The sequence below is a fragment of the Xiphophorus maculatus genome, chromosome 19, assembly GCF_002775205.1.
Source record: "Xiphophorus maculatus strain JP 163 A chromosome 19, X_maculatus-5.0-male, whole genome shotgun sequence".
Lineage (NCBI taxonomy): Eukaryota > Metazoa > Chordata > Actinopteri > Cyprinodontiformes > Poeciliidae > Xiphophorus > Xiphophorus maculatus.
Genome location: NC_036461.1, coordinates 16,883,441 through 16,907,719, shown reverse-complemented (window position 1 = coordinate 16,907,719; position 24,279 = coordinate 16,883,441). Strand labels below are relative to the sequence as shown.

Genomic DNA, 24,279 nt, shown 5'->3' with positions numbered 1-24,279 from the left:
TGCTTTTTTTAAACTGGGTTTGAAACAGTTGTTCAAACTGCAAAACATTTAGGTTTGTAGTTTCCTCCTTCATGCTGTCTCTGTATTGAAGGAGGCTGAGTCTGCACCGCCCCGCCGGTGTGTGCGGTGCATAGTTTCAAGCTCATCCGTGGACTGGTCCTGTTTCACATCCATGCGCGCATCCTCACACATCCACACACTCCAACACCTACAATCGCACACATTCTGGGTCATTTTAAAGAGGCAGACCTGGAAAAAGGCGCTTGCTTCAATTAGCGCTCCCTAAGACGGATCCCCGGTGTGGACATTTTTTATTTTATTTTTAATTGACTTTCATCACAGCCTCTTTGGATTTGCCTCAAGTGTCTCTCTTTGCGCATAGCGCCCTGGGAGTACACATCTATGATCAATCGAGACATATTCTGACTGGTGAATGGGAAACAGAAACACGGAGCCATCGCCACCTTCCCCCCCATCTTGACACACACACACACACACACACACACCCACACACACACACGTGCGCCTGCCCATTGGTGAAATTTGCGCACCCGACAGCGGAGCCGGTGTGTGCGCTCAGCCGGGCCGGGCGCGCGTCGTCTGGGAGGAGCAGACGGGATGGAGTCGTTTTTCACAGAGGTGAGCCTTTCCGAATCTGTGTCATTGCGTCGGAGATAAACATTAATGCATTTCGCATGCATTCGCATCGATGCTGGTTTACAGGCTGCTGCGAGATGCGTTGCGAGTTGCCTCTCCCCCTTCGTTTTGCATTCTGATTCACGTCATGTTTGTGGCAGGTGTTGGAGTCGGTACCGCTCGTCACCTTCTCCCTTACGAAAGCAGAGAAGAAGAAAAACAAAAACATAACTGCATCGAGTTGTAGATCTTCACACGTGTTGTTAATAAAGCGCTTGATTCATTTTATTATCACTGCAGAGCGTCAAGGCCTGGCAGTCGGTGGAGTCAGGGCAAATGAAGCGCAGGAAAATTGGCCAAAGGAGGGCTGGCTCTGGCTTTTGCATCCATAAAGCTTTCGGATTAAATCCAATCTGTGAAGGAAAGGCAGAGAGCGGTGGTGATTAGCAACAGTCGTCTCAGAATATACAGAAGAGAGAAGATTTGAATGGGCCGTAAATGGGATGGTAGGGGGATCCATGGGTGGGTATGGTTTGGTTCAGGAGAACGGAGGAGGAGGAGGGGGATGGATTGTTAGTGTAGATGGAATGTACCAATTGGTATCATTGAACAATAGGCCCAGTCATTCAATGAAAAGTAAGTTTTCAAATGAATTAAAATGAATAAATCCAGCTTTGTTTAAGTTATGCCGTCGTTCACTTGGGTGAAACATGCCACCCTACCTTTGTTACTTCGCTCTGTATCACCCACTCATGAAAAGCAGTCTTACTCATTGCCAGTATCTGTCCTCTCCAAGCTACTTACCCCCCTCCCCACCCCAGACACTCCATCCCACTTTAAGTTAATCTGATATGGGTTTAAATGCTTGTGACTTTGGCAGTGATGTCATGCAATCTCTAAGTATGTGCGGCTGGTTGTGTAGATGAATTCCACATTTTCCCAGCCACAAACCTCCGTATTTTTTTATTGGGATTTTGTTGGACAGATCAACACAAACTAGTGCAAAATTATCAAGTGAAAGAGTGTAAGAGATTCATGGTATCCCCCCGGCCCCCAATAATAATTTGAAAAGGGTGGTGTACGCTTGTATTTGACCCCTTTACTAAATTGCCCCTACATAAAATCCAGTGCAGCCAATTGCCTGCAGACATCACCTTTTTATTAAATAGAGTGCACATTTGTGTAATTAAGTCTCATTATAAATGCAGCTGTTCTGTGAAGACCTCAGAGGTTTGTTAGGGAACATTAGTGAACAAACAGCATCATAAAGACCAAGGAACAGAGCAGAAATCTCCGGATGTAATAAAGCTGTGGTAAAATTTAAAGCAGGGTTAGGATTTGGTTCTATGGGAGATTGTTAATGTCACAGAGCACTGATCAAACACTCACCCAACAATGAAAAGAGTATGGAAGAACTGTGGACCAGAATGTGGCCTTCCATCTAGACCAAGGGGCTGCAGCCTTCACTGAGCAATGTTAGTAAAACTAAAAGTGATTTTAAAAAGCTAGTTTTATTCTGTGTCCATACAAAATTTGCACAGAGTCTCCTCAATGGAATTAAACTAATGGTGCACCAAATTTGTATTTATTTATTTTTTCCAAACTATCTTATTTTTTGATACAATTTTTCATAAAGAACAACAAAAACACAGATTGGTCGATCGAAGAAAATGTTTATATTTTTTTGTAAAACTGTATTTTCTTCTTTATGAAAATAAAAATAGAAATTAAATAGTGAATATCTAATTTAATATTTTTTTACCGATTCGCTCTATAAAAACGGATGTCATTTTTATTAAGAGGTGATTTAGCTTTTGCGGCTTTGAATTTATTGGACTTAGCTGGATTGCACTAAACCAGGTAGTGCTAACTTTGGAGGAGCTACAAAGACCCTTCAGCTCAGGTCTTTAAGATAAAGAGGCAAAAAGAAAACCTCTATTTAAAGAAAGCCAAAATTATTCCAAGTGTGCCACAGGTTATGTAGGGTATAAAGCGAACATGTGGCAGACAACGCTTTGGTTTGGCAATTTTTAGTCTATGACAAATGCAGGCTCACATGGTGTCAGCATCATGCTGTGGGGATGCCCTTCTGCATCTGGGACAAGAAAGCAGATCATAGTTGCTATTGCTAAGGTTTTGTAAGTGTCAGAGCTATCACCTGTCTGCAGTCCCTTCTCTGATAATGCTAAACAGTAAAATATGGCTGACCATCAAAGACCTTTGAGTCGTCATACGGCCACAGCAAAATGCAACGACCATCTCTGCCGTTTCATTTCCCATCAGTTCGTCTGTAATATATATTGATCCCAGCATTGATTTGCAGACCACCACATAATCAGCTCTGCAGCCCCAACAGCACATGCTGAAAGCTTCTGTGAGATCTGAAAATGGACAGACTCATTGAGTTATGATGGAGTCCTGCATAGGCTGCATATTTGATACCCACAAGCCTAATTTCATGCAGCAAGACTGAGCACTGAGTGAAGTAGTCCGTCCTGACTCCACTTAGTTTGACTCTGATTATTCCCTCTCTTCGCTGCACCGTCTAATACCTTTGCAGGACTCCATTTGGCTCTATTCCCTAAAACCAGAGAGGATGAACAGCTGAACCCGGCCCCCTGTTGTTCTCACCCAGGCAGAAAATGTGATGGCTGGCCCGCCAGTCAAGCATGAAATGTCAGGTGGCATTAAACTACTGTATAATCACCATTTTTTCAAACTGGGTTGGTTTGGGGTGGAATATGGCAGATTTAAAACAAAGTACACTGTAAGTGCAGGCCTTCATGCGGGGGGATTGCTGCACATGAAAGCAATAGAAAACTTGTTCAGAGCTCTCAAAATATTTTTTAAAATCTTGTCTTTGCTGCTTTTTAATGCCACCTGGGGCAACTGCATATGTGTCAAAACAGACAGTGGTTAAGTCTCCAACTTAGTGGCACTTTAAAACAAATAAAAAGTTTCTAATATGAAAGTAGGTTTGTTTAGATATGCTTTATAAGTTGGAGAAAGCAGTTTGGTGAAAAATATTAAATCTAATCCATCCGTAATAGGTTACTAAAATTCTACGGTGACACCAAGCGGGAGGAACCAAGGCGAGGACGTAACATATATAATATGATGTATGTAAAATAGTGTGGAGAAAGTGCTTGATGAAGATAACTTGCAGAAAATGATACTGAGCATCAGAATGGGGTGGAAGGAAGAGGATTTAAATTACCTTAAACATGGCCTGGTTATTGGTGCCAGACTGGCTGCTCTAAGCATTTCAAAAACTGCTGATCTACTGGGTTTTTTCTCTCACTGTTACCTCTCAGGTTTACAGAGAATGGTCAGAAAAAGAGGAGTACATCCAGTGAGCAGCAGTTGTGTGGATGGAAGTGTGCTGTTGATGTCAAAGGTCAGAGGAAAATGTGCAAATTTGTTTGAGATGATTAAAAAGGCAACGGCAGCTAATTGTTTCAATCAAAGCATTTGGAATACCCTTTCTGAATGGACGAGATGTCTAACCTTTAAGCAGAAGGGCTACAGCAGCAGGAGACCCCACTAGGTGCCACCCCTGTTAAGTAACTACAGACTGGAAAACCGTCGCCTAATTTGATTAATTCAGCTGCAATGTTCAGAATGTAGAGAGAGAATTTGTTGGCATATTTTGCTTAAATGCTACAGCCTACTAGATGATTGGTGCTGTCCAGTGTACCAATCTTTCGATTGTTACTCCCAACAAGGATTCTTAATGTCACAAAGCTCAAACATCTCAAACTGGTTTTCTGTACATGTTGAGCTCACTGTTCTCCAATGCCGTCCTCAGTTACCAGATCTTTCTCTATCCAGTAAAGCACCTTCAAGATCACAGAAAAAGGGAGATTTACATCATGGGTGTGAAGCTGACCAATCTGCAGTACTTGTTTGATATTATCAAACTAATACGCTGAAGACATCTAAAAGACGCTATCAAAGATTACCTAAGAAAGTGGCTGTTGTTTATATTCCTTTATGGCTTTTGGTTAAGTTAAAATAAGACAATCCTTTATTAGTCCCACAAGTGGGAAATTTAAACTTTTATTTAGGCATGCTACCTCAAAATCTTCAGTGGATTCCACCTGACAGATTGAAAAAAAGGTAAAAAGTTATTTTAGGAATTTTAAATCTCTTACTATTGATTCATGTGTTTATTATTCTACAAATTTACCAAAATAACATCCACATGTGCACTAAGTGCAAATAGGAATTTGTGACTGATTGAAATGATGCAAATCGAAATGTGAGCTTTTAACTAAACCTTTCCAACGAAGAAGCTTCAGTTAGACTGGAAATATTCCTGAGTCTATGTGCAGATGCCAGGTGTGTATTGTACAGTAAACAGATGGGCTTTCAAGAGGGACCCTCTGTTTGACTAACGTAGATAATATTTAGTCTCTGGGGCACATTTGGCATTAGCAGTAGTGCCAGAAACCAACATGCACAAACGTACAACAGACTTTATATCAGCCGGTTTGTATTAAACATCCCTCTGTCTTCTGTCCTTTATGTTGTGAAACAAAACAAAATGTCATCATATACAAAGGTATATAAATCCACTAAAATGATTACTTTGTGGAGAAATATATATTATATGGTTATAAAACACATGCGTGTTAAATACTAAGCTGAAACTAATATTCTTGCAAATATCCAAGCATGCTTTTTGTGTGTTTTTTTTCTCTAAATGGCATTATAAAGGGGGAATTCAGAAGAGTCTGTTTTGATGCAGATTGAATATAATAATCTTTGATGTAAAGTGTAGCTTCTGCAGGAAACTGGTTCAGTAGAGGGAGGGAAACCGTCACTGGAGATGTGTGACCTATATTCAGCAGCTCTGAACACATTTGTTCTGCTCAGGAGCTCCATCAGCTTTGCTTCTTTCCCTCTCCTTGTCTCCTTGCGTCCACTCACTCGGTGCTCCTTCATCTCACCCAACCAGTTAGTCTCTCCCCCCCCTTCTGGTAGCTCTCTTGTCTCTGTCTTCATTTAAAAAAAAAAATTCCTTCTCATTTTACACCGTTGCTTGTTTTGCAGTTTCTTTTAGAGCACAGGTGTCAAACTCCAGTCCTCGAGGGCCGCAGTCCTACAGTTTTTAGATGTGCCACAGGTACAAAACACTGGAATGAAATGGCTACATTATCTCCTCCTTGTGTAGATCAGTTCTCCAGAGCCTTGCTAATGACCTAATTATTCTATTCAGGTGTGGTGCAGCAGAGGCACATCTAAAAGTTGCAGGGCACCGGCCCTTGAGGACTGGAGTTTGACATCCCTGTTTTAGAGCAACTGGAATCGTAGTTATAATATTAATTAGGGTATTTAGTCATTGAAATATCGGAAACAACATCCCCAAAAATCGTCTTACCTTAAAATTACTGAACGTCTGGCAAGAAAAAAAATCAGACATTTCAGACAATAAAATTGCATTAAATTCTGTTATGTATTTTATATTTTTTAAGGCCCTAAAAAATGTTTTATTCTTACAGATTTCTTCAGCTGTTGTTGTTTGTTGCACTTGTTTAAATATCAAATGTAACCTGCAGAAATATAAAAAGTGGTTTTTAAGTGATATTTTAAGGGAACAAAATAAAATAGCTACCTTTGCTAAATCATCAATTAACTGTGATTAATCACAGGTTTTTCTGTTTAATTTAATTCGCCACACGCAGGTTTGATTATTGCCAGATCTGTAGAAACAAGCAGTTATATAAATTAAACCATTACAATCATACATCTACAGTTGCATCACATGACAGCCACTCAACCTCACAAGAAAAATGTTTAAGTCATGAACACGACTGCTTAAGTTTAATAATGCTTGATGACAAGCTTATAATTTCTAACTTGTGATATAAATTTCAGTTAGTTGTTCTTGAAGAACCCAATCATGCTGGCTGCAGATGATGCAGTAGGTCACGGGGTTACACACCAGAGCTGTCATCTTCTCATTTCTCAGATGGACGGTAGCTGGATGGCATTCAGTAACTGGCTTTCATACGGATGTAATCCGCTGGTGGCTTCTAAGTACTCTTAATTTTGCCCTTTTAGCTGGTTCATAATGTGGATACAGAGATCACGGGTTACTGCAAATCCTGAAATAACAGATTTTGTGGACTTTATTTGAGACAGCAACTTGTTGTTTTGTGGGAAAGCGACATAGAGAATCTTTGTGTAATTATACTTAGCGTCATAGATGCCTTCATGAAAGATAACAAAGGTTGATTCTGCGCTACACACCAAGGAATTTGTGTTTCATCTCAAGCTGGCATTAGAAGTTAGCTGGTTATTGAAATTGACAACCAAAAAGTGAAGATCATCCTGACAGCACTTTAAATTTTCACATTATGTGGTTTAAAGTAATTTAATAAGATGTCAGTTTCTCACAAGTGACAGAATTTTTATTTTTCTGAATTTAGCATAGCAATGCAATGCTGCCCCTCCCCCACATTGTGCTGCACCCTGCTGGTCACCTGGCTGAAATTTTTTTAAAAAGTTACAGTTTCAAAACCACTATTCCGATTGTGTAAAGTCCAAAGACCAAGTGATAAAATGCCTGGAGATTTCTCTATGTTACTCTCAACTCTAGAGTAATCTATTCTTACCCCTCCTCTACATGTTGCTGCCCACAGCCAGTCAGTTGACCGACATGAGGCTTCAACACTTTTTCCTTCTTAAAAGGAAAAAAAAAAATCACCTGCCTGGAAAGTTTCTAGGAAAACACAGTCACAGCATTTAAACTAAAGATTGAAATAACTTACATTAGGATATTGCTGTTATGTAGAAGTATAAACAACAAACTTCTGCTCAATTACTGAGATACTATAAAAATTTTGTTACTTTTTACTTTATGTTTTAGGTTGAGAATCACATAAACTGATGCCTAGTTGGCACAACATCTTAAAATAGAGAAACAATACAGTTCTGTACTTACTAAAATATTCGATAAAAAAACAAAACTTACACGATGATGTGTGTTGTTTTTTTAACAGTGCATGAGTATCAGACTCTAACACATCAATAGTCTATTAAGCTATTTGTTATGTTGATATTGAATGATTACGTTAATACTATAGTGTATTTCACAGGTCTGGGTGGAATATTTGCAATGTATTATATTTAAAGTGTCTCATATTAAAGTGTAACAATATGAGCTTTTGTTGGTATTTTCAATAATTTGAAAGCAATTCAGTAAAATCTTATTTGAAAATCATCAATTTTGATGGTCTATACCTAAAAGAGACATTCTGCTTAATTAATACAGGACCTCATATCGTCTGTGTTTCTGTGTTTAAACACCAACTCCCAGAATCCATAAATGCCCGGAGGAAGAACTCTGTTTCCATGGTGCCCTGTTTCCACACTGCTTCTGTGGAGTTTTGTTGCCAGGATGTTGGTGGGGGTGTGTGTCTGTCTTTTAATCAAAATGACAGAGAACTTGATAATTAGCTGTCTCAGGGATTTACAGTGTTAATACAAATATGCCATATGAAGAGTTGCATATTCTCATACACAGAATGCTGCTTTCACTGCATGAACTCTGGTTATTGATTCAATATTGTCTCTGTTTATGTTTAAAAATAACCAATCATCCGCATGAACAAAGAAAACACTGGATGTATTTTCATAGCTTTAAACTGAGCCAGTTGTTAATTATATTTGCACTCCAGGCCAAAATAAAGTACATCTTAGTGACCATGCAAACATCTTCTCTTCAGGTTGCAAATTAATATTTGTGCTGACAAGGAATTTCCATTCTCTATGCAGAGCCACGATATCATGTGTCAAAAAGATGTTTGGTTGGAAGATCAATTTGTTTTAAAGTTGTAAGCAGCATTAAATGGCGCTCTGGATCAGGGCTGTGGTGTGACCAAGGGCCTTCAGAACCGCCAAATCAATGCTTTTAACCTCAGACTCACATGTATTGGTAGCCATTAGTTGACTCTTTTCAGACTTGGAAAGGATATTTAGTTTCAATTACGGTACTTAAATGTTATATCTGAATCCTATTTGGTGGCAAAAGATTGGCAAGGACCACAATCCAAAATGGCATATTTCCAGTTATAAATTGGTTATAAATTGTGCTAGAGATTTGTCTTTTGAGTTGGAGCTGTGCTGAAATCACACTTTTTCCTGAAAGAAAAAATGCATACAGTATTTTTACACACTCAGCAAGTGTAACTTTACAGAGTTGTCAAAATGGAATATGCTATGAAATTAGGGAGGCACGAAATTGGATTTTTGGCCAATATCTGATATGTTGATATATTTAAACTCGTTTGGCTTATAATTGATACCAATATTGATATTTTTTTCCTACACTTCTTTCTCTTATGCATTTTCTTTGTCAATTTATTCTGCCACCAAGTACAAATGCTAAAAAGGAGGCTGAAAATGATGTAACACTTTTAACTTTAACATTATGTTTAATGTCAAATTTATTCATGACATTTGCTCTCTGTAAGACAATGACAACACTCAAACAGTGTAAATTTGTAAATCTTCACAAAACTAAACTCAACCTGTTCACAAGCAACAAGTGAAAAGCACACCAGTTGTGCATTAATACTTAACAGTTTCTTATGGCATTGTGTTGTGCTGCAGGCATCATTGTCACTTTTCTGTCATATAAAAACAACTCCTTTTATATCGATTAATTATTTTTGATAGAATGGCTGATGTTCGATATTAAATTTTACAGCTAATATCGGCCGATACCAATATTATGCCGATAATATTGTGTAGCCTAGTAAAAATATTTTCTACATGAAACAAAAAAAAGAGGAGCCAGGGTCAACATGATCACACCATTCACAGATTTCTTAGCCACTGTTGCTAAATATAAGGATAAGCAACTAGTAATTAAAATTTGAAAGTTCATATAGTAAATACTCTACTCAGTTTTATTTTTTGCCCCCAAAATAAAAAAGCAACAATAATAGGAAGCAAAGCCCAAAATAAATTGAATAATGCCCTGGATTAAAACCCTGTGATATATGTTGGGATAAATTATTTAGATTTTGCTATATTGACTCTGTAATCTCTTTCTGTGACAGATGTGACTTATACACAGCCAGGTGACCACCACCCGCCCACGCACACTAACGCCCACACACATAAACAGATGTTGCTCTCCTTCCAGCTGCCATAATCTTCTTAAAACCTCGCTGTCCTGATTGCATTATCACCTTTAATGGAATATGGCTGACACAGTTTAGGTCTCTGACACAGGAGGGGCTGCACTGGCAGGAAGGAACAGTAAAGAGAATCGCTTTAATGCCCATCATCAAAAATGAATGTCCTTGATTTTAGCCATTGTGCTTTATAAAGTATCTTCTCTGAAACTGAAACAGGGCATTGAGATTCACAAGCAATAGGACAGATAATTTATTTTAGTTTTGTATCCTGGAAATTTATACACCTAGTCTACCAATGATGCACATTAAATTACAGTCATTTGAGTATTTCTGCAGATGCCAGGAAAAAAAAATCTTATCATCTTACAGTCTCTGTAAAGCAGTTACACATGGCTACTTGAAAAGTGCTCTTTAAATAAAGTTGGACTGATTGAGTCGCTCCATTTCTGGGCTGCTAATGAATTGTCTGGTATTAGTTGCTAACTGGTCAGTTGCCTCTTTCATATTTTATTCATTTGAATCATTTCTAACCTTCTACAGAAATCCTTATTCAAAGATTCCCAACCACTGAGACTGCTCCTTTCTCCTCTATACGTCTGCTTTCCAGTCATAGTGCATGCTGTAGTATGTTTTGGTCAGGATTCATCTGTACTTAGAAGGAAGACAATGGGAAGCACTTGAGAGTCCCTGGTCCTTCATCAAGGGACGTCTCCGGGTCAATGCCACCATCAAAAAGCAGTGGCATCTATGTAATTACTTGAGCAGAAACAAGGCATTTATCACACAGCTGTTGAAGCTTATAGGATGAAGGCTGGCTTTTGTGTTTTTGTGGGTAATGAAAGATTATTAGCTGAGCAGGCCTTCATTAGTTCTATGTTTACTCTTGGTATAAGCACTGCTTTGAGTTACTGGTATTCTCCATATTGGCTTTAATTATTGCAGATAACATTATAGTTTAGCTTCCAACCAACAAGTTTACAATATACCTGTCAGTAACAAATGTTTTCTCATTTCTGCATACATTTTTAAAGAAATTAGCTGTGTTTGAGTTCCAGTTTCAGCTTGGAGTGGACTATCTACACGTTGCAGCTTCTTTTGATTGTTTCGTCATTGAGCTTTTCATGTTTGGTAATGATTTTATTACCAACTAGACCAGGCTTTACCAAGAATTTAAACTTAAACAACATGTCTAAAGCCTCTGCTGACCACTGAATATTTTTAATTTGGTACTTTGTTGCCATATGTTAGTTAAACAAAAAAAGAAATGGAATTTCAAATTTTCCTGTTTTCTGGCTAGATATTTACAAGCCTGACAGACAATTCAGCCCTGATCATGACTTTTAATTAACATGTTCGACTTAACAGAGCATACAGTGACTGGGAAAAAATATCTGTACCCCTGAACCACATATAACCTTATACGTAGTATTTTGTGTAGCCAGCTGCCATCAGAAGTTGCTAAATTTGTAAAGAGAGTCCACCTTTGTGTAATAAATAAAATAATAAATAAAGAATAAAGCAAACACTACGCATTAGATTGTGAAACATGGTGGTAACATCATGCTGAGAAGATGCTTTTCCACAAGCAGTGACTCTTATATTCCAATAAAATTCATAGAGGACAGATGCTGAGATTTGAAACAAGTGAAAAGTTCAAGAGGTCAAAATACTTTTACAAGGCAACTTAATTGCGTTAAATAAATGTGCTACATGCCATCCAGATTGTACAGAGCAACTCATGAACAGCTGTAAACATTTAGCTAACCCAAAGATCCCTGTGTGATAAATTTATGAAGCAAAAAATTGTCTATATTTTACCAACTTTTTCTGAACAAACTCACTGGACATCATCACTTTAGCAGGATGTTTACCACCCGGTCAGTTCTTGTTAGTTGGAGGTCAGGGGTCGTCCTTGAGACAACTTAGTCTGGTTAAGCTTTTATGAAATGAGGAAATGCTTGGTGGACAAAGCTGAAGATGCGATTTGTCTTTGACATAATGGAGAAAGAAGGAGAAGACAAGATGAACACAAGGTTTCAGCTGCACATTCGAGTGCAAAGGAAAGAGAAAGGGTCTCTTGAGATGCACGGCCATTCCTGCCTGTCTGAGTGTGTAATATAGGGGGAGGGGTTGAGGACACCAAGAGGAGGAGAAGAGGAGGGTGATGCAGAGTGGGTGGGTGGGTTGTAATGCCGGCAGGTCGTTTATAACCTCCAGTCTATGCTCAGATGTGCTTTTACAAGAGACACACATTGATCTGGAAAGAGGAGCCAGATAAAACGACTCCAAAAGCCGATGTATGCAATAAATTATTAACTATTGGTCAAATCTGGAATTTTTACAATGCTGGTGTGTTTATGTCCTTACTATCACTGTATTTTAAGGCTGAAAGATGAAAAATAAAAGAGTATTTGAGCTTCATTTCGAGTCTTAGGCCAGATTTTCAGTTCAAATGGAAAGTTTGCAAAGTATACAGAGATCAGAGCCAGTGGAGATCATCAGGTCACTGTAACAGGCCAGTGTGCTGGAATCTGACAGATCAGAAGGAATTAATGAGGCAACAGGTCGGCAAAATGCTACGAGAAGCTCAGAGGATCTAGATGAGCGAATGAAGGGCGGGAGTATTTATAGCGAGAGATGCTGAAGAGAAAACAACAGAGAGAGGAAAGGAAACAGGAATGAAGAAGACTATAAAAACAAGGGTTCAACAAGAGAAAGCAAGCCTCCAAATAGACTCAGTCACCCTTAATCCCTTCATCTCTTACTGTAATCATTTGAGCACATGTTTAGTAAACTACTGCATAATGTATGTGCATAATAATGAATGGATTCCCTGGGCTTCTTTAACATTAGAGCTTATGGAAGCATGGGCTGAGTTGGGAAAATGAGAAAAATGCCCAGAGAATAAAAAGACAAAGTAAAGTGAAAATGAATGAAAGAAAAGCTTTCCAGACATTTCTTGGGGTGTGGGACCATCTGTTCATGAAACAGTTCACTTCCACTCACCTGCTGTCCATTTGCTTCAGAAGCTCACATCTGATTTCCTACATTTCTTACATCTGCAAACTTCAGTGGCATTTGGGATGAGAGACAAACATAATGTACAACTTAGTTTGGAAGTAGAAAATAAATACATACATAATACATAGTTTTTAGCACATATTTAAATGAAGGAAAAAACAATTAAAGATGTAGCATTAGTTTTCGTCCACACAACGTTTTGCTGTGGGCCCAAAAATTCCATTTATGTTTCAACAAATAACATGGATCCATGAATAAAACTCCTTTTAGGAGATTCTTCCATCATTGTTAGTATTCTTATCAACATGTAGAAACAATCACCCCATTGTGTGGAGTACATGGAAGACAAATAACAGTGATGGGAATAAAATTTAAATAAATATTTTTAATAAAAAGATAAAGGTCTACAACCCAACAATTGAAGGCCATAATTACTTGCTGTTGAAATTTTTTAAAGATCAAAATTAATCTGTGAAAATGTGATTGGCTTTCTTTTTTTTCAATACAATCAATTTATAATGACAATGACCTTCGAACAAATCAATCATTTTACAAAATTGTGATCAATTATGCCAGTATTTCTAAAAATCTACTTGTGATTTTCTTAAATAGAAAAAGATATAAGATGAAACCTCCTAAGAATCAAAAAATTGAAGATAATTTGCGATTGTGCAACCGGTAATTAGTGTGAATTCACAGAATAAATTCCACATGAATAAGCACCTAAACTTCTGTCAGTTCACTTTGTCTGTGTCACACAATTCGTGTAACGTGTTTGGCTACAAACGCAAAAATATTATTTGTCTTGTGTGTCCTGAAATAGTTTTCTCTCATCAAAAAATTATTGGGATCACGTCTGTTATGACCCAAAAATCTGAATCCAAAACTATCTGACATAATTTGAGACACATGAATGAGCAGCATAAAATATTCAGTGCCTTTGCAGCTCCCTAAACTGCATGAGGCCTGTTAGTTTGCATGGCTCTGGTCGCTTCGTTGAGTTTGGCCTCCTATTTTCTGCTTCCAAATGTTTACCTCCTCTTTTGGTCAGAGGTCAGGGATTTTCTGAAACAGAGCATTATCTCTGCTGATAGGTCAGAGAAGGTCACACTTCCTCTAAGAATATATGATTTAGATGCAAACACCACCCCGTTTTATTAACCACTGTTGCTTGGCCAGATGTTAGTTTGTAGTTGTCTATTTTGCACATCTGTCTCCCTCAGCATGTGGACGGAGTCGTATGTTCCACTGGGCTCCGTCAGTCAACAATGCATTTCCATTTTCTGTTACATTGTCATCAGAGCCTCTTTTTTTAACACATCAGTTCCTTTTTCACTAAAACTTACCCCAGGCTTAAATTTCACTCACTAGCTGCTTTCCAGTTGAGTTCTGTTGTCAGCAGAGAGTGCTGTACTTCACTTAAGCAGGAAATCTTTGCGTAGACTCTCTTTGTGTTTGCTACAATGCTTAACCTCAGTATTTGTGTACTTCTTTGCGATCCAGGGGGCCCGAGTTTGGGTCAGGGAGAAGGAACAGCTGCTCCCAGCCACTGTCAACTCCTGTGGAGATGGAACCCTGGTGGTCACAACGGACTATGGAGAGGTAAGGAGTATGCAGAGAGCAGTAGCGTCTGCACCTTTGCTTACAGAATATTCAATGTGATGGTGAAACTGCTGTGTCGTTTCATCCAGTCTTCACTGATCAATACAAACCGCTGGCCTTAATGCGGCACGTTTCTGCCCCAGTTCCCTGCTCCTCCTCTTCATCTTCATACATATTCAGAATTCATCTCTGGCACACATTCAGCCTTCAGAGGAGAGCAGAGACAGATAAAATAATCATGTTAGAAGAAACCAGCAGTATATTAAGAAGATAGCACAAAGAAACTCATTTATTTCTCTGACTTATTTCAATAAGTAAAAAGTGAAGATAGTAGTTTTCCATTCAACAAACAATGAATGTTTCATGACTCTCATCGTAAGTCAAAGAACATATTTCTAAACGTTGTCTGATTTTTACCAAAAACCAAAATGCATCAAAGAAAAAATACTTTATTGATGCATGAATGGTCCAAAAATAGTGGAAGTTTTCAATTTTGCCGCTTTTAAAAAACATTGATTTTTAATGCTATGGTCTCCAACAAGATTCCCAGGGTACTTAGTGGAAAAATTAGCCCAAAGCATCACAGATTCTCCAACAATTCTTAGTCGACACAAGGAGCATTTCCACATAGGTTTCACACCAAACCCACCAGGGATGTTTGTGGCCACAAATTCAATCTCAACTTGAACTTTGAGATTTAACTTTTTAAATCAGATCAAGTTTGCCAAATGTGGAGTTTGCCAAATGCCATGTTCATGTTTATAATAGCGAGACAGAAAAGGCATGCTTCCAGAACAATCATTTGGAATTGGAGATGGTTTTTATTGGTTGTTCCCGAGAGTCGAAGACTCCAAGTTGCTGGTCTTTCCTTTGGACCCAGCCTAAAGGTTGAAAGAAACAAACATCTCTGTCATTCCAGTGAATGAGAAAGTTGTGAAAAATTAGATTTTATTAACCTCTGGTTAACGTTAAAAGCTAGTATAAATAAAGAAATTCTTCAGTTGCATTTATTTCAAATGGATTGATTTGGGCTTCAGCAGTTTTTCTGCTTGTGCATCTTATTAAAATCTAATTTAAGTAGGTAAACTGAGGGAGAAATAAATTAATTAACACAAGGGAGTTGAACTAAATCTCAAAAACCCCTACAAACCAAGGGGAAAAGAACAACACTGATCTAATTAGAGAACCTAGAATGGGCAACACCATTGTAGCAATAATTCACATTGAAATATGAACTTAAATATGGCAGGACATAAATCCTTAAACATAAACACAAGTACAAACCAAAACACAAATGCCTGTACATCATGACAAAAAGGTAAAGATATTTTAAAGCCTTATACTCACCTTTAGCAGAGGCACTAAAATATCTGCCTCTGTATGAAGACTTCCCAAATCGATATATTCTACATTAGCTTATGAAATATATCTACATTAATCGTTGGAATGAATGTTTGGGGACGTATTTTGCTGTCAGAATTCCCATTGGCAGCATTTAAAGAACAAGGCAAAGATGGATTTAATGTCTTTGAAGTTCTGAAACTCTCTTTTATTAATGTGCAATTAATTCATGTTTTCGTGGCCTTTCAAGCAACCCTAAAAGGCCGAGCGTTTTGATGCTGCTGCTTTGATTATACAGTATGGTGGTGCAACAAGGAGGGCGAGGCGTTTCCCAAAATAGCGGTGATGGGAACAAGCGTTCTCCTTGCAGTGGATTATCCGGTGCCAACCCAACCCCCATCCAGCTCTGCTTACATCCTCGTGTTCCCACTCTCTGCCAGCGGCTGGTGTTTAAATGTTGCCTCTGCAGGAGATGGTGAATATTTGATAGGGAGTCAGCAGGATTGGGGGCTATACCCTGGTACAACAGGATCTGACCAATGCGCTCTGTGACTCCAGATCCATCCCCGCTGTTTTTAGCTTGACGTTCTCCCGCTTGGTTGGGAATGCACGATTGACCCCATGGACCACAGAGGCATGTGACCCCTGCAAACATCCTGCTGCTAAAGAGCATAAAGCAGCTTAATCTTTAACAGCATTTACAGCTTCAGGTGTTTGCGTTAGTTTTAATCCAGTTCGCCCCAATATGCACTCTCTGTTTTAGAAATTGCAGCCATAAAACTTAGAAGTACAAACAAAATGAAAACCCGCCATACAAAGACATTCAGGTTGCTGAAAAAATTTGTAGAAGAAATGACGAATGGACGTCACTCCTTGTTGAATTATGGGAAAACAATATAAACTTCAAATCAGATCTGATCAAATCTGATCAGAGGGAATGCTAATTTCTCTTCTTTAGAACAGGGGTCTTTAGCCCATCCACCATAGTTTTTAGCAACTTTTTCCAAAATCTATTTCAAATTCCAAAATTAAATGAACGTCTGCGTAGTTTCAATCTTACAATCTCAAATGTAACACGCTAGATGTTACCTTTTGAGTCACGTCTATTCACATGCCAGTGTTACCTTAGGATATTTAAATGGTCTCTAACAGACCTCAATGCCAACAACATGCATGTTTTTTGCATCTTGAGATTCTAATATTTACAGAAATTAAGGAAAGAATCGGGATAACGAGGGTGAATAGAAATCTTTATAATGATTGTAATCAAGTATCACTATTATTCTGATATCGTGCAGCTCTGTTTGATAGACTCTCTAGAAATGTACGTTTGGACTCTGATTGAGACGCTCCAAACATTGCACTGCTTCCAGTCAGAAGAAATCGACATCTACCGAGGGCATCAATAGTGTAGCTGTGTGCAAAGAGCCTTTGAGCTGTCATTCTGGTTTGACGTTACTTTATCAATAAACGTAAGACAAATTTAATGGCGCAAACAATCATTTTCTTGTTCAGTCCTTTTACGCCTTTTGGTTGCAAATTATGCGCTTTATTTTTTTTTTCTATCTTCACTTTTTCCATTTTTTGGCCTTGTAATTTTTCTTTTTTTTTTTTTTTACCAAGAATGATAAACATTAAATCCATTGTGTTATTTTAATTGATAATAAAACAAAAGATGCATGTATATGTTTCAAAAGCTAGTAAGATTTTTTTCCCCCCGAGGGTCGGGTATGTTTTGGAGCTTTTTAGAAACTTAATTTAGTGGAAACAAAGGCTATTTAGATTGTAGAGGGATGCTGATGCCAAACTCTTTTCTTAACTCTCATTTCATCTCATTTGAAATGAAGTTTCTCTGTCATCACCTGAAGCTCATTAACATAAGGGAGAGTTTGGAAGAAATTTTATAAGTGACTCAAGAGCGAAAGAACCCAAAGCAAACATATTTTCCATTTTCCCTTTCTCTTTAACAAGAGAGTTATGAAGATGGATCTGATCAGATTAGTTTAATGAATATGTGATAAAACTGGGTCAGCGAAAAACAAACAAACTGGAAAATCAGATGAAGTCAGTATTGTAGCTTTAGAGGTAATGGAAAAAAGTAATTAAAATTACAATCTTTTTTTCCTGGTTCAGAATCATTTTAAACTCAGTTGGAAGTCTTCCTTCCCAACTTTTTGTTAAAAATCACACATGCTGCTTTTTCTAGTGAACAGCCTGTTGATAAGGTTGCCATGGTTACTTTTGGGCACAACATATTCACCTCATCACTGCTTATTCTGTGCGTCTGCATTTCATAGAAGCATTTTATGATGAATGTAAGCCTCACTCACGGACATGTACGTAGAAACGCAGGTTGCGGCTGCGATGAGTTATGTTTTGAGTGACCCGGATTTCAACAGAGAGCTGACATGAAGACAAAAAAGGCTGCAGAGATGCATTAGCTCATGTTCACAGACACAACTTCCACACGGCAGACAAAATACGCCCTAAAATACACCGAGTGAAAACTGTATGCATGACTTTTATTCTGCATATATAAAAATGAACACTGTCTTGTCTACTGACCCATTTTCTTCTCCAAACACTCACAGCTTTTGACCCTGAGGGGATTTAGGAGTTACACAGTTGTTGTGCTTCAAATGATGAGATGAATAAATGCTTCTAAATTTCTGCTTTGCAGTCTGAGGCTCAAACAGATACGAAACTCTGCAAAGTGAGTCTCCTGTGAGGCAGAGAGGTTTTAATCACCTTTAACTGTTGACACTTATTGCAAAACAACTTTCCTTGCCTTCGCTTTGGGGTCATCTGGATTTGATAAAGACTTGGTAAGGTATCGGCCATTTACCGTTTAGCATTTCTTCTGAAAACAGAATAAAAACAACAGCAGTTTTAGTTTTTAGATGGATTTATTCAGCCTCTGCTTGCATCTACAACTGCATAAAGAGGTTCGACTCAACCTAAAGTGAGTTCTCCGCTCCTAACCAGAGAGGTGGAGGTCCGAGGGATCAGGACCAAGGTCAGTGATGAGACCTGCCTCTGCGTACAGTACTGTGTGATACTGAATCCCTCCTCTGCCGAGCAGAATATAGGTCACTGTGCCCACAGCACTCCTCTCCCAGCCTTTCCATTTTTATCTCTCAGGCCCGCTCTCTCTCACTCTTGCTGCAGCTAATATGTGAAGTCAAATGAAGAGGCTTGTCTCCCTCAGCTCTGCTCCTGAATCATGCAAAGCAGCATTAAACATCAGAGAGCTTTATGGCGAAAGTGCACACGCAGAAAGTGCGTGAGTGTTTCCACAAATCAGGTTAAGAGCGAAGTAATTTTGCAGAAAAGAAGCAACGGGAGATAGTAAAAGGATAGAATGTGTTGTGTGTCCAGGAAAGGGACTATTCAACAGATATTCAACACAAACAACTGTGTTGGAAAGAAAAAAGCAAAATCATTAAAAAATATATTTAATACCTGGTTGAAAGAGTGTGAATAGTTTGTTAAAAATGCATGTTAAATTAATTTCTAGCAGTCATTTTTGGTAGAAATTTGTCAACATCCCACGTCTTGACTCAGAAATATTTGCTTCTCAGCCTCGCAAAAAGTTCCCCAGATGTTTTAGATTTTCTTCCTGAGCCCTGCTTTGGTGATCCTACAGATTTTCTGTCAGGTTTCGATCAGACTGGGTCAGAGTCTTGGAAACTAAAGGTTACCAAACCTTTAATTTTCCTTTCATTGAGTCATTCAGAGGCTTGTAATCCGAGGTATACCTAACTTCATCCGTCTTGACAAAAAAACAGTTTCTTATTGTTCCTGTTGAAGAACAAACGACAAACGCAGAGAGGGACGAGGACAGGGGGAGGGGCGAAGGTGTGTGCCTAAGAGAGGGGAGGAAAACAAATAATCAGGATAAATTAGGTGAGAGAAGCAGTTGTCAGGCAGAAGTAGCTCTTAACGAACAAACGTGATTAGTATCAACATAAGTGTGTTCATTTCACAAAAATATTTTTAAAGTAAAAAGAAATAGATGAAAATTCGGTGAAGTATGTGCTGCTTCTGTCGACAACTTTTTGGTCCCTTTTTAATATGTGAAAATAGGGTTTATATTTGTTTTTTGCAAATAAAATGAAGATAAAAATAAAATAAAATGTACATTTATGTTTTATCCGCAATATTTTCTGTGGCTCAGCTTTGCACCATGTAGATTATTAATAATGCATTAGCCTCTTTTTAAAAATGTTTTTATTAGAATTTACTTTAGTTTTCATGCTTACAGTGGAATTTAAAACGAAGGTCAGAGTTGCTTTTTCTTTCTCTCCACTGCTGATTATCTTGTTTCCCCCTGACCAATCTGAAGTGTCTTCAATCTTCATCTTCATAATAAATTATTAAATGTGAGGTGCTCATTTTTAGACTCTCTGAGTTGTAGAGCTTTGTGTGGGTACCCGTTTGTCACAGACATGAGTTTGAGAGTTCTTGTTACTTTTCTGGGTTTTAAAATGAAACACAAATCTATTACCAGAATATGTGTTGAGTCCGACCTGAGGGCAAAAAAGGGAGACATCTTAAGAAATCCCTTTTTATGTCCTACTGCAGCTGCTTTTTAATTTCTGAGTCTTTGACATACTTTTCCACTTTAAAGTGTCTTCTTTCACAGAATCACTTGCCTGTGGTTGTCCTGAGTTATGTACATTTCTCAAGTGGGATTTTCAAGTCCTGGGTATTTGAAAACAAATTTGGCTTTGCCACAGGAAGCAGCACATTTGTGCAAAATTGGTGCGAAAAGTCTTGCAATTCAGCTTCCATTAATAACAAATTGACCACTGACAGCTTTATTATTACCTTTACCAACTCCTTTGGAATAAATTCAACTAAAACCTTTTTTATATGATTTACAGTAAGTTGATCTGTTGGAAGATCTATTTAGTACTTCACCACTTTCTGTGTCCCTGAGAAAAGATTTTTTTTCATAACAAACACTCGAGGTGCGCTTAGTATAAATCAAAGGATAAATATGTTGAAAAGCACCACACTTATCTACAGCAGAGGATCTATCATGCTGTGGGCTTTAAGAACCTGGTTATAGTGGATGGCATCATGATTTCTTAGAAATACTGGCAAATTCAGGTGGGCTCTTTTGAAAGACTGAATCCAGTGGTGTCAATAAATGCAGCAAGCATTGTATTCAAGTACTTGGGGGTGTTGTTTCCGCTTTACCCTATATATCGCCAAGGTAACCGCCAGCGTCGACTTTTATCGTAAATATGACCGCACTGATCTGAGGCATACACCGTAACATGTCTTAAATGTGGCTGTGCAAATGGCCGACAGATTTATGAAAAATTAATGACAAGAAAAAGCTGCGTGTTCAACACAGTGAAGAGATTTTCCCACATGAGTTGCTACTTGTCACCAACGGAAGCCTGTCGGTTGAGGTGGCATTGCTCCTATGTGGCCAAAGATAAATTCACTGTGACAGAGCTGAGGGAGTGCAGGACCTTATGTGTCCTCACTCTCCGCTGCATGAGAAACCTGGTGCCACTTTTACCCATACAGCCCAAAAAAGTTGGAATAATTCAAATTACTTGTAGATATAGAATGTAAATCCTACAAAATCCTATTTCAGTATGATTGAAAGGTCATTTCTTTTTCATAGCAACTTTTTGATATTGGCTAATGTGTGAATTATCTAGTTATAAGTCTTGTTAATGTCATATTCATCTGCATCTGCTCACGTAGCAGATGCAAAGGGTCAAATACACGACCAGCAAATACTTTGGAATTAATAAAAGATGAAAAGGAATTGTTGAATGCTTTACCTTATAATGCCAATTTGAATAATTTGCATGTGTCACGAGTAGACACTTTGAAGGACCCGGGAAGACGGGAGGCATACTGAAATCTACAAAGTCCAGTGTCCAAGGAGAAGGAGGAAGACTTCCACAAACTGACGGGGAAATCAAACAGAGTTCTAAGAAAAATAAATCCATATACACAAAGAACAAAACACAAGAATGCAGCAGGAGTCAAAATGTATGGCAACACCTTAACAAGAGAAATTAATTGAGCAAGGCAAGATTTTTAGAACACAAATAAACCTCAGCGAAATTAACAAAAGTGCAAAAGAAAACAAATAAAATACACTGCAGGATTGTGACAGTGTTAAAATAATACTAAGCATAAATGAACTGTAAGATTTTTTATGCATTTTGCCAAAAAGGCTTGCTAAAATGTTATGAGCAAGTTGGGTTTTACATGTGATTGCAGTCTACCTTTTTGTTGACTTAGTGTGTGTGAAGCCTTGTTCTCTCTACCTTTCCTATAAAGTACTTTGTAGTGCATGATTCTCTAATTCATATGGTTGAGAGTGATTGTTCAATAACAGCCTGAGGTCCCAGACTGAGCCATTAGGCTTCCAGACAGTCTATGATACACACACATTACTTTTAAAGAGTAATAGATCAGGAAGTCTGGGAGTAAAGAAGCAGTAGATGATTAAAGAGAGCTACTGGAAATGTTTTTTGTTCAGAAACTGAAAAAAACAATTAATTAAAAAACACATCAGTTATAGTGTGGGAGAAGGAGAGAGGATGGATTCAGGAAGAGTAACAAACAAAAGAAAATAAGGATAAAGGACTCAGAAGGGATTTTAGAGACACAAACAGAAACAAAGAAAGAAATTAAGAACATGAGAGAATTATTTAACAGAGTGAGAGCTCATAATGAGCAAGGCAGAGTGGGAATCTTTGCAGAACAACTGATGTTAGAGACACATTAAGACAACACGGTCCAGCTGTAACGTCGCTGCATGTTACAGCTGCCAAAACCCTTTGACCAGAAGGCATGTCAGTGCATCTCATGTCTCATAGAACCGTGAACATCACGCAGATCAAACACTAATTAATACATTAACACAAAGGTCACACATAGATATACAGACTGTTTTCTGGTCATGCTAGTGTCTAGTTTTCATGAAGTAACTTTAGGTAAGTCTAAAAAAGCTGATGCAGGTCAAATACAGATGCTTTTATTTGCAGCAGATTTACTTTGTTTTCAGAGAAGCTCCAAGAAGCGGGAACAGAATGTATTAAAGATATGCTTTCATGTACTTCGATGGACAAAGGCATGTTGATGTGTCCGTTTTATTGTTCAACATTTTTTAGTTTCACTCTGGTTCATTGATTTTTTTTTCTTTTTTATCTGTCTTTCTGCTGTAATTTTGGTTATGTTCTGTTGAATCTGGGATTGTCTTTTGTTTTCATTGCTACCAATTTAGGTTTAGATTTAGAAAAAGCTGAGGTGAGAGGGTTAAGTTTAAATGTCTGTAAATGAAAAACCTAAAGAGAAATTATGTTTTTGAGCATCTTCTTCAATAGCACTTTCCTTACTTGCAGTAGGGAGATGTTACATCACAGTGAGCTTGCACAAAGGTGAATAAATCCCCAGAAATGGTGGATAACTAATCTCCAATATTAGATGATTTAAACAACTTAAAACAAATTAAATTGAAAATGTGTGTAATATGCCGCAGTTTTCTCAGCTCTTTTCCCTGTTTTCCAACAGTACTGCTGCTACTAATACATTTTATTCATTTTATGTGATGTCAAATGTTTTAAGCATTGTGATTGCAGTTTCACTGTCAGCTTCTAATGTAAGCCTACAGTAATCGTTCCTTTCCAATGAAAGAAGCGGAATATTTAGGGAATATTTAGGTCAATTAATCACAGCTGAGTGAAGAAACCCAGTGACATTATAGGCAAGACCATCATCTGCATTTACCCACAAACTATACATGAAATATCTATGACAGCTTGACATTTACAAAGGGAAAAAAGAGTATGCTAACTCCAGAAACGTGCAGACTAAAAACATCATAATCACATACAATTAGCAAATAACGATGACATGTTGATTTTTTGGGAGTGGTCCGCCATACAACAACTCTTCACAGAAAAAAAGAACTGTAAGTGGGGTGTAATAGATTAATTTAGGAACAGTCTGAGTGCCTATGGCAAGTCCTGCTGTTACTCTCCACAGACTACCAATACATCTGTTTCTGCAGTGCACACAGAGTCACACACACTCACAGGGTGAAGGCTTGCTGTGCGTCATGTCAGCAACCCTGTATTGTAAATGGCATGGTTTCTATTTTCAGACAAGCTGATTTCAGTGAAATAGGTGAGCGACCTTCAAGCTGAAACAGAACAGCAGTTATCTCCAATACCTCTCTGTGTGTGTTGGCGCGTGCATGTGTGTGTGTGTGTGTGTGTGTGTTGACCGGACACGGGGATCCGTAGTAACATCATTTGCATGCCTGACCTGAATTCACACCGAGCTGCTTTCACCTGTCAGATCCCACCACATCAGATCTGTTACACTTCCTCTCGTCTTCTCTCTTCCCTCCCCACTTCTCCGCTTTCCCCTACACTGTCCTGTTGCCATAGTGATGGATGGCATGGAGGAGACTGGGGTCTGAGCCAAAACTGCTCTGTATTGTCATGAAATGGGTCTTAAAAAAGCGGCTCTTGCAACACTGGCA

The 24,279-nt window shown here is 38.3% G+C and overlaps 1 protein-coding gene across 2 annotated transcripts in view; it reads left to right on the top strand.

The window, feature by feature from the left end:
• Nucleotides 1-213: 213 nt before the first annotated feature.
• LOC102234939 (unconventional myosin-X-like) overlaps nucleotides 214-24,279 on the top strand; it is a 47,910-nt gene continuing 23,844 nt past the window's right edge. Inside the window, exons 1-2 of one of the 2 annotated variants that reach the window (XM_005798337.2) lie at nucleotides 214-639; nucleotides 14,313-14,411. In XM_005798337.2, the coding sequence (XP_005798394.1) occupies nucleotides 619-639; nucleotides 14,313-14,411 (120 nt within the window). In that variant the 5' untranslated portion in view covers nucleotides 214-618. The remainder of the gene's footprint in view (nucleotides 640-14,312; nucleotides 14,412-24,279) is intronic. The other variant, XM_023352994.1, reaches the window with a different exon arrangement.